We start from the raw sequence: 10,502 nt of genomic DNA, 5'->3' as shown, positions 1-10,502 counted from the left end.
TTGAAAATTTAATATTTTCTTGGGGGTGCTATGGCTAATCCAGGGGGAGCTATAGCACCCCCTAGCGCCGCCCATGGTCATAAGGGGCTAGGTAAAACCGGCAGTCTTTTTTTGTCAAGATACCCGTTTTGATGAGCCCAATCATGGCTATCAAAAGAAAAAAATGAAACTATGGAAAGAAAAAGTGGACTCCCTTCTTTCATCAGGAACAAACCATTTGGGTAACACTTTGCGGTAAGGGTACATGAATCATCATGAATTCATACATGAATTCATTCATGATTTATGCATTACTTAATGGCTTAATATCTCATGAATCATCAGGAATTGACATGAGTTCACCATATGCATGAACAACGCATCAACTAAAGCATTAAGTATGGTGGCTACATCATTATGAACTATGGTTTATTAAGCATGATCATGATGATTTATTTTTCTGTACATGAATCATAATGAATTCATGCATGTAAGCCTTCCTGAATTATTAGGAGATTAACTAAGCATTAGTTACTATGACTGTTGGGCTTAATTTGCACATTGACAATGTCTGGCAGAAGGCTCTGTGGTGGGACGGACACTGTGGTGCTGAGGTTCAACATTCCAGAGGCGCTGGCTCATGCTCAGGGTGGGCCGCTGCTGGGGGTATAAGAAGGGCGCTGAGAGAGCCGAAGAGACAGCACTCAGCAGCCCAGCTCTCCTCAGCCAAAGCAGCCACCTCCAGGAGGAAGAGACACCGAGAGAGAGAGAAAGCTCCAGAGCTCCGGACACACAGCAGCCGAGATGAGTCACAGCCCAGAAAGGATCTCGTCGTACCGCAGACATTTCGAGGAATGCACCACCTCCTCGTCCTCCACCGCGCTCCAGGTGAGGGTGTCCAGCGCCTCTCCTGCCCGCCAGCAGCGCTCCGCTAGCTACTCCCGCTCGGCCGCAGCCTCAGCTGCCAACGGCATGGCGATGGGACGCAGGGCTGTCTCCTCCTCCCGGAGGTCCCTGATGGCGAGGTGAGCTCCACCCCACCCCGGCCAGAGGGGGAGTGTCACGCCCGGCTATGCCGTGCTGGGTGTGTCTCTCCCTGCCCTGCATTGTCTACGGTTACCTGTGTCTGTATCGCCTCTAGGTGGAGCTGTTCAGGTGGGCGTGCCGGACTAATTGGTGCGCTGATGGGAGGGTGCTTAAAAACATGGCCTTCTCGTCTGCGCGCGCTCTCTCTCATTCTGCTCTGGCCTGACGACGCGAGGCTGGCTGCAGTCGTCGCTGCTGTTCCTTTCGCCTTTTCACTTTACACTACTGATATGCACGACACTTTTGGTTAGCTTTCCACTTACTGACTTCGTTATGCTCATTCGTTAATTAAACATATTTTACTTTAAACCTTAGTTTCAGTGTGGTCTCCCCTATGTCAGCTCTACTTTGAGCCAGGTGGTCCTGACAGGGAGCACATGGTTCCTTAGGATGAGAGGGGTCATTTAGAGGTTGCAGATCCCACTGCATTCATTGTGCATATTATGCCCCATTGCCACGTTATTCTGTCATATGCTGTGTCAATAACGAATTCACGGTCATGCATGTGTTGAACTGTAGCGGCGCAAGCATGGGCTCCGTCTGTGTGGGCGCCAATGGAGAAGAGATAGATCTGGACGCAGCTGCCGCCGAGAATCAGGAATTCCTCAACACTCGCACCGGCGAGCGCAAGGAGATGGTCGTGCTGAACGACAGGCTGGCTGCATACATCGAGAAGGCAAGTGGATCCAACTTTGGCACTAATGTACACCTTATATCCAATTTGTTTTCTGAAAGTCCCATTATAGAGTAAGGGATAGGCCCTACTCTCTAAAGCACAGCATATAAAAGACCCATACTCAGAAATGGTTAAATTCATTGACTAATTCATAGCATATTTGATTGCCCTGGAATTGAGTCCCGTGTTTGACAGTATTTGTCTGATTTGTTCGTGCTTGAGTATGCGGTACAGACTGGCTGCGTCTAAATGCGCCTTCAAAGACAGAGAGCAGCGCATAACTTGTTCTTCTTTGGCCATTGAGCATATTTGAGCATGTAGCGCTCGCACACAGGGGCCATACTTTGTGTCCTCCTGTCTCCAAAGGTCCGGTCACTGGAGCAGCAGAATAAGCTGCTGGAGACAGAAATCGAGGCCCTCCAGAACCGGTTCCTGAAACCCACGGGCCTGCGCATGCTGTATGAAGAGCAGCTGAAAGAGCTGATGAGACTTGCTGATCAAATGAGAAGGGAGCGGGTATGTCTGGTTCAGTTGCATAAATGGAATGTTTAAACCTAAGTCCACTCATACAAATATGCATTGGATCTTCACCCATGAATGACAGCCGCGTCAGCCGGTGTTTAATTAAAATCTCTCCACAAACACATACCTAATAGGTGACTACATCTATCACTCCATTGATATATGTAGCATGTTATCCAGCTGTTGATGTTCTCATTGTTTTGTTTTCATTCTTAAGGACCTGGCTGTTGCTGCTAAAGATGCCATGGCTGGACAGCTGGAGATGATGAAGGCCAAATATGAGGAAGCTGTGGAGCTGAGGAAGAAGGCAGAGATGGACCTGGAGAACTTCCGCCCTGTAAGCTAATCACCTTTAATTTGATGAATACTTTTAATTGATTTATATCTGGAGTGGCTTACTTTTAACCATATGTGTTATGTATTGAAGTCGTTTTCATCTGCTGGCCACCGTAGTATTTAGGAATTGCACTATTCTAGTTTTGATATATGACGGCCACCGTAGTTAGGAAGTTCTAGTGCTTGCGTTGTCCTGACTGTAATGATGCACGATAACTTCAGTAAATGTTCCTGAACATTAAGCCTGGTGTCGTCTTCTTCCTTTTCCACAACCGACTTAACATTGGCGACGAAGCGGATTGCTAAATCAACTAATGATGCCGAACCGAAGGTGTAGTATTGTCTACTGATTGGACTTTCGTTTTAAAACTGGAACGTTGCTGCCTGCTTATCGCGGACGTTTTTTTGAAACTATGGCCACTTTTGGGCGCATTGAAGAGTTTTCAGGGGAGAAAGGGAGTTCGTGGCAAGAGTACTCTGAAAGACTGGAATGTTTTTTCGTGGCTAACGATATCACGGAAGATGAGAAAAAAAGAGCAGTTTTACTGAGTGTGTGTGGATCAGCAACATACTCCACTCTGAGATCACTGCTTGCCCCGCAGCTGCCCACGGCAGTGGAGTACAAGAACATTGTTGAGTGTCTAAGCAAGCATTTTAATCCCCTGCCATCTCCCATTGTGCAACGTTTTCATTTCCATAACTGTAAGCAGAAACCAGACCAATCCATTGCCAGTTATATAGCAGAATTAAGGAAGTTTTCAGTTTACTGTGAGTTTGGTGACCAACTCGAAAACATGCTCAGGGACCGTGTGGTGTGCGGTGTCCTCGACGCAAATCTGCAGCGCCGCCTGTTAGCAGAACCTAAACTGACTTTTAAAATGGCTGAAGAAAAAGCCCTTGCAGCTGAGACTGCCTCTACAAATGTTCGCATGCTTCGCCATGAGCGAGTAATGCAAGAATCAGCTGATGTTCACCAAACAGTACAACAGCATAGGCATGGACATAAGCCTGCTGATGATAGGGAGCGAAGCCGTAGGCCCTGTTTTCGCTGTGGGGGTACTCATAGCTCTTCTGCTTGTAAATTCACCACAGCCATCTGCCATTTTTGCAAGAAGAGGGGGCACATCGCCAGAGCCTGCATGTCTAAGTCACAAACAACCACATCTTTTCAAGCTACAAATGCTGTGACTGTGCAAACCCAACAGGATGACGATGCACATGACAACATTGAAGAGACATATATGATCAACACAGTCATGGGTGCAGAGTGTCACCAGAAAAGAGCACCTTTTTATGCTACAGTGACTCTTAATGGACAGCAGCTCAAGATGGAAGTGGATTCAGGTGCAGCCTGTTCCCTAATCAGTGAGGACACTTTTCACAGCCTCTGGCCTGTACATAGCCCCCAGCTAATGGGCGAGAACCGAGTCCTGAAACAGTGGTCAAACGCACCATTAAGCACACTGGGCAAGATCGTTATTGAAGTGGGTTACCGGGGAGTCACACATACCCTACCTTTGTTGGTAATGCAGGGCCATGGCACTAGCCTGTTAGGACGTGACTGGTTTAGTGTTTTGGGCATAGATGTCAGTGGGGTTTACCAAGTTACTCCACATTCTTTGCTTAGCACCCTTGGAAAACATGCTGAAGTCTTTAGAGATGAGCTGGGAGCTTACAAGGGCCCACCAGTGTCAATCGAAGTGGACCCAAGTGTTGCACCAAAGTTTTTCAAAGCGCGCACAGTCCCTTTTGCATTACGCACAAAAGTTGATGAGGCCTTGGATCTTCTAGTTGAGCAGGGAGTTTTGGCACCCGTCAAACATTCTAGATGGGCGACGCCTATTGTGCCAGTGGTAAAAAAAGATGGCTCGTTGAGACTCTGTGGTGATTACCGCTGCACTGTTAACACCGCAGTCAAGGCGGATGTCTACCCCCTGCCAACCGTTAATGAGATTTTTGCCAAGCTGGCCGGTGGGACTGTTTTCTCAAAGCTAGATTTAAAGCAGGCATATCAACAACTTCTTGTGGATGAGCGTGCTGCTGAGTTGCTCACCATCAATACACACCGTGGACTGTTCCGTGCCCTGAGATTACAGTTTGGTGTATCAACTGCAGTGTCCATTTTCCAACGCTTCATGGACACTCTCCTAGCTGGCATCCCAGGGGTTCAGCCATATCTTGATGATATTTTGATCACGGGACACACTCAAAGCCAACATGACCAGCATCTGGATGAGGTGCTCCAGCGGTTTGCTGAGGCAGGACTACGGCTGCAAAAAGAAAAATGCTCTTTTGGAGCTAAAGAAGTGGAATTTTTGGGATTCCGGATAGATAAAGATGGAATCAGGCCGACAAATGAGAAGGTGGCTGCCATACAAGGAGCACCCACGCCACGTAACAAGACCGAGCTCCAAGCATTTTTGGGCCTATTGAATTTCTACAACTGTTTCCTGCGCGACAAGGCTACAGTGCTAGAGCCACTGCATCGCCTTTTGGATCAATCAGCAACGTGGAGGTGGACCAGAGAACACGAAACAGCATACATAAAGGCCAAGCAGTTGCTTCAGACTGATGATGTTCTGGTACATTATGATGAAGACAAGCCGCTAGTTTTGGTGTGTGATGCCTCACCTTATGGGCTTGGGGCCTTACTCAGCCATGCCCAGCCGGATGGCCGAGAGGCACCGGTGTGTTTTGCTTCAAGGACCATGACATCAACAGAGAGGAACTACGCACAGATTGATAAAGAAGCACTGGCTATTGTTTTTGCTGTGCGGAAATTCCACCAGTATCTGTTTGGCAGGCCATTTGTGGTCTACACAGACCATAAGCCTCTGTTGGGCTTACTACATCATACAAAGCCTATGCCACAAGTCTTGTCTCCTCGGATGTTACGGTGGAGTCTGATCCTTTCTGCATACCAGTATGAGCTTTGCTATCGGCCAGGGAAGCAATTGGCTAATGCTGATGCTCTGAGCCGTTTACCCCTTCCAGCAACTTTTACTGACACTCCACCACCATTTGAAGTGTTGCTGTTGGAGGCGGTTCCAGACGCGCCTCTTCATGCTAACCAGATCGGGGCGCTGACAACAAGAGATCCAGTTTTGTCACGAGTTTTGCGATGGATTTTGCATGGATGGCCTAACTATGTCAGTGACAAGCGTTTCAGCCCATTCTTTATACGGCGTCATGAAATGTCTGTCCATAAAAACTGCGTACTGTGGGGTAATCGGGTGGTGATCCCAGAGCAGGCGCGTAGAGACGTTCTGGCTCTACTGCACGATGCCCACCCTGGGATTGTCCGCATGAAGGGCATTGCCCGCAGCTATGTCTGGTGGCCAGGGTTAGATGCCCAAGTGGAGGAGATGGTAAAGGGTTGCTCCACGTGTCAGCAATCACGGCATGCCCCACCCAAAGCCCCTGTGCATCCCTGGGAGTGCACCTTAAGAAGATGGTCCCGTCTCCACATAGATTTTGCAGGCCCTTTTCATGGGAAGGTCTTCCTCATTGTGGTAGATTCATATTCAAAGTGGTTAGAGGTGGAGCTGATGAGCTCTATGTCTTCCTCAGCTGTGATTACCACATTGCGCAAGCTCATGGCGACCCATGGCCTCCCAGATGTAATTGTCTCAGACAATGGCACGGCATTCACCTCAGCAGAATTCAAGAGGTTCGTACAGCGTAACGGCATCAGGCATACCACCACGGCCCCATACCATCCATCTTCTAATGGGCAAGCTGAGCGTATGGTGCAAACAACTAAGGAGGCTTTGGGAAGAATGGTTCAAGGGGACTGGCCAACACGTCTTGCCAGATTTCTGCTGGCACAACACACCACACCTCATTCAGTGACACAGAAGAGTCCGGCTGAGTTGTTGATGGGTCGTCGCCTAACCACAGCTTTGGACCGCCTGCATCCGGACTTTGTATCAGATATGCAACAAAAAAGACAGGAAGCTGCGGCCCTGGTGCAAAGACCAGTGAGACATTTCCTAGTGAACGAGCCTGTGTTTTTGAGGCACTTTGGAGAAGGGCCTAAGTGGGTGTCAGGAGAGGTCGTTGGAATCACTGGCCCCCTGTCTTACAGAGTGAGAACTGAGGCTGGCCAGGAGCACCGCCGCCATGTGGACCAACTCAGGGGACGATGCCCCTCAACAGCTGTGCATCTGCCTTTACCTATTGGTGAGGATTTGGACGACAACATAGGCAGTTCCCCCTGCAACGAATCTGACAACGAGCTCTCAGACAACAGCCCACCCGACGTTCCACCTACTGCCCCATCCTCCGCAAGTTCAGAGACTGCTGCCCCTGCTCTGAACCCTCAAGAGACATTCCAACGGCCAGTACGCCTGAGGGTTCCCCCGAGGCGCTACCGGGATTCTGAATAGTGGGGGGAAGGGGTGTTATGTATTGAAGTCGTTTTCATCTGCTGGCCACCGTAGTATTTAGGAATTGCACTATTCTAGTTTTGATATATGACGGCCACCGTAGTTAGGAAGTTCTAGTGCTTGCGTTGTCCTGACTGTAATGATGCACGATAACTTCAGTAAATGTTCCTGAACATTAAGCCTGGTGTCGTCTTCTTCCTTTTCCACAACCGACTTAACAATATGCATACAGGATGTTGACGCAGCCACCTCCGCCCGCATTGCTTTGGAGAAACAACTTGAAAACCTGGAGGCCGAGATTGAGTTCTTGAAGAGAATTCAAAGACAGGTGCGTTCATTGATCCATTATCGAAATTATAGTCACCAACATAGACAACACCAATATAGCCATGATTTTGCGGTTTCTGTATTGTAATACATTGCTTGACATGATGAAATTCAAACAGGAAATCGAGGACCTCATGAAACAGATCTACGCTGCCCATGCCTCCGCCCAAGGCGCCTACGGCCTTCCTGATCTCTCGGATGCTCTGAAGCAGATTCAGAACGAGTACGACACCATCGCAGCAAATAATCTTCAGGTAGGCTTCAACATAAAAAAGTCCCATAAAAGAAGGGCATCAACCATTTACATAAAATATACAAAATAATAGACATTCATATATTTGCATTTCAAGTGTATTTCTGTCCTTTTCAGAAAATGGACTCGTGGTACAATTCAAAATTCGACGATTTAAACAACAAATCCACCAAACACGTGGACAGGATTCGTGGTGCCAGAGGGGAGCTATCAACGGCCAAAAAAGATGTAGGCCTGTGTTGGCCTTTCAGCCAATCTCAAACTCGTTAAAACATATTAATTACAAGTAAAACGAACATATGATCATTTTAATGGCATAGCGTTGAATAGCCCTTCTGTATTTACAGATTCAAGACAGGGAGCGAGACCTGGATGGTCTGAAGACTAAAAATGATGCTCTTGAAGCACAGATTCTTGAAGCTCAAGAGAGACACAAGAGAGAGCTGAAGGCTCTCCAGGTGAGCCCATATTCCAGTTTGAATAGCTCAGATTATTAAATGGGTGCAGTTTATTTTGTGCCTATAGAAACTAGTCAGGGAAAATAATAACATTAATGATAATTCTAGGCCAGGATCGAGGCTCTTCAGTTGGAGCTGAAATCCACAAAGGGGAAAATCGCTCAGCTGCTGATGGAGTACCAGGACTTGCTCAATGTGAAGATGAGCCTGGAGATTGAGATCACAACATACAGGCACGTGATGTGCTGCAGTTGGTCTACACTAACATGCATCGTATTTAACAACTTCCTAGATTAATATAGAGCCTAAGAGCCAAATGTATGTTATCCCGGACGAGCCCCCACTTATTACAATACCAAACTGATATCATAATAAAGAGAGAGAAAACCGGGCGTTTCAGGTTACAAGATTAACAACTTTTATTTATATTTTGCAAACGAAGGGTAACGCCGCTCAAAGTAGTCTCTCCGAGTCCCCGGGAGAACAGGGCTTTTATGATACGCTGACACGCCTCCTAGAATTTCTCCAATCAGGAACGTCAGCGTCTGAACGGAGAAACACAGAAAACAACCAGCAGGGGAAAACGGACGAACCTGCTGTGTTCGTCACAGCCACACTACAAGCTCCTGAGTTGGAGCATGATTTAGGCTAGATTTCACTATAATGAGTAATATCACAGCTCCTTGATTTCTCTACTTTTAAAATCTTTTCCTCTCTTTCACATTTAATTAATCTGTAAACACTTTTGGATCCCTGTAACAATAATACTGTGTCTTCCTTGCATAGGAAACTTATTGAGGGTGAGGACGTGCGCATCACCAGCATAGTGCAGGGACTGATGAGCATGAAAGCCATTAGTGCTGGGATGAGCGGAGCCGGAGCCATGGTGGCTGGAACTGGGGCCGGAATGGGGGCCGGAGCAGGTGCTGGAATGGGGGCCGGAGCAGGTGCTGGTGCTGGAATGGGAGTAGGAGCAGAGATGGATGCTGAAGGTGCAGTCGAAGTAGCAGCTGGAATGGCTGCCCACCTGGGAATGGCGGCCAGTGGTCTTGCTGTCGGAAGTGGTGAAGCAGCCAATGGAAATGGAAGCCTTGGAGCGGCCCTGGGAAATGGCGTCCACGGCGAGACCATCGCCACCTACTCTGAGGAGCAGGCAGTGGAGGTGACCGAGAGGAAGACCGTCCTCATCAGGTAACCGTAACCAGAGGAATAGGAGCGCCACACCCCAATCACACACTCACTAGGGCCTCATCTTACACACATGGGGCTGGGGTGCTGTATAGGCATTAAACCTTCAATCAAATCATGGATTCAGTTTGTAAATGTGTAAATGTGTATTTAAAAAAATAAAAGAAAGAAAAACTTAATCTAGGACTAGGTGTGCCGACAACAATAATATATTTGTAATCGTTAGAATGATGGAAATGTTTCCATTTGTTTTCACATTTGTATTTCTATCTTCTCAGAACGGTTAAGAACGATGACGACGACACAGTTGAGAGTGACACACAGGAGTGCAGCTACATCATTGAAGGAGCCGCTGACGAAGAAGAGGAATAGAGAGATTGACCTGCCGGTCCTGTCCACTCAACCTTGACCTCAAACTGGTGGCCTTGGGTCTAGTCTTTGACCTCTGACCCGGGCACAACACCATGAAGATGTTTTCCCTGCCTCTGTGTGTGTCCGCCTATTGCAAAGATTAAATACGCTGAACGCTCTCAGCATTCAGATCTCTTGTCTTGTCGTTCATTTCAGTGGCATGACTGATTAGTTCATCATGTTTTTTTTTTTAAGAATTATCTACCAGTAATTCCCCTTTGGAGTTACCTACTGCCAGGGAACCTGTCCAGATTTTCCACCACATATCAAAATAAAACACTGCACACAAATAAATCCACATCAATGTCTGAGGCCACATTTAAGAACACAAAAACATTGTTTCTTCACAATGAGAAAAATAGAATTGGCAAATGTATTGAAGACCTTCATGTGCTATACAAAGCAAGGGAGAGAGTTTTGTGAGAAATCAAAAATACAAATACACATTCTCTTCGCGTGAATGCAGAAGTTGAGGAAACATGGCAAAAGAAAGAATCTGCACATAAGCATTTGGAGATCCTTACAAAATGCTCCACGCACACACATTTTTTATTTTCAGTTTAAATAAGAATAATAGCAAGGAACTGGCAACATGTACAGTAGCAATGGACTAGCAGGAATTAAATATTACAAAAAATATGTAGTTTTCCAAATCAATTTCAAGACTGCTGGTTCAATGGTGCTGTGCAGTCATTTCTAAATGTCAGCTTTGTTCAAGCAACACTGAAGTGTGTGGACCACAAAGTGTAGTCAACCTTACTCCAATGGGTAAAAATATGTCAGAACTATTCCATTTAAATACTAAAATAATAATACATTTAATTTGGGGCGCCTTTCGTGGCATTCAAGGACACCTTGCAACAACAGTCAATATAACA

The 10,502-nt window shown here is 46.9% G+C and overlaps 1 protein-coding gene across 1 annotated transcript; it reads left to right on the top strand.

Annotated features, from left to right (window-relative positions):
* The first annotated feature begins 783 nt into the window (after positions 1-783).
* On the top strand, positions 784-9,585 carry LOC134082279 (glial fibrillary acidic protein-like). The gene is made up of 12 exons (XM_062537928.1): positions 784-1,004; positions 1,585-1,741; positions 2,108-2,257; positions 2,481-2,600; positions 7,220-7,315; positions 7,434-7,568; positions 7,685-7,795; positions 7,915-8,025; positions 8,134-8,258; positions 8,812-8,894; positions 9,033-9,216; positions 9,492-9,585. Exons 1-12 carry the CDS (start codon positions 784-786, stop codon positions 9,583-9,585), a joined length of 1,587 nt encoding a protein of 528 aa, XP_062393912.1.
* The last annotated feature ends 917 nt before the right edge of the window (positions 9,586-10,502 follow it).

Source organism: Sardina pilchardus, chromosome 6 (genome assembly GCF_963854185.1).
Source record: "Sardina pilchardus chromosome 6, fSarPil1.1, whole genome shotgun sequence".
Taxonomy (NCBI): Eukaryota; Metazoa; Chordata; class Actinopteri; order Clupeiformes; family Clupeidae; genus Sardina; species Sardina pilchardus.
This window is presented reverse-complemented; position numbering and strand designations above follow the sequence as displayed.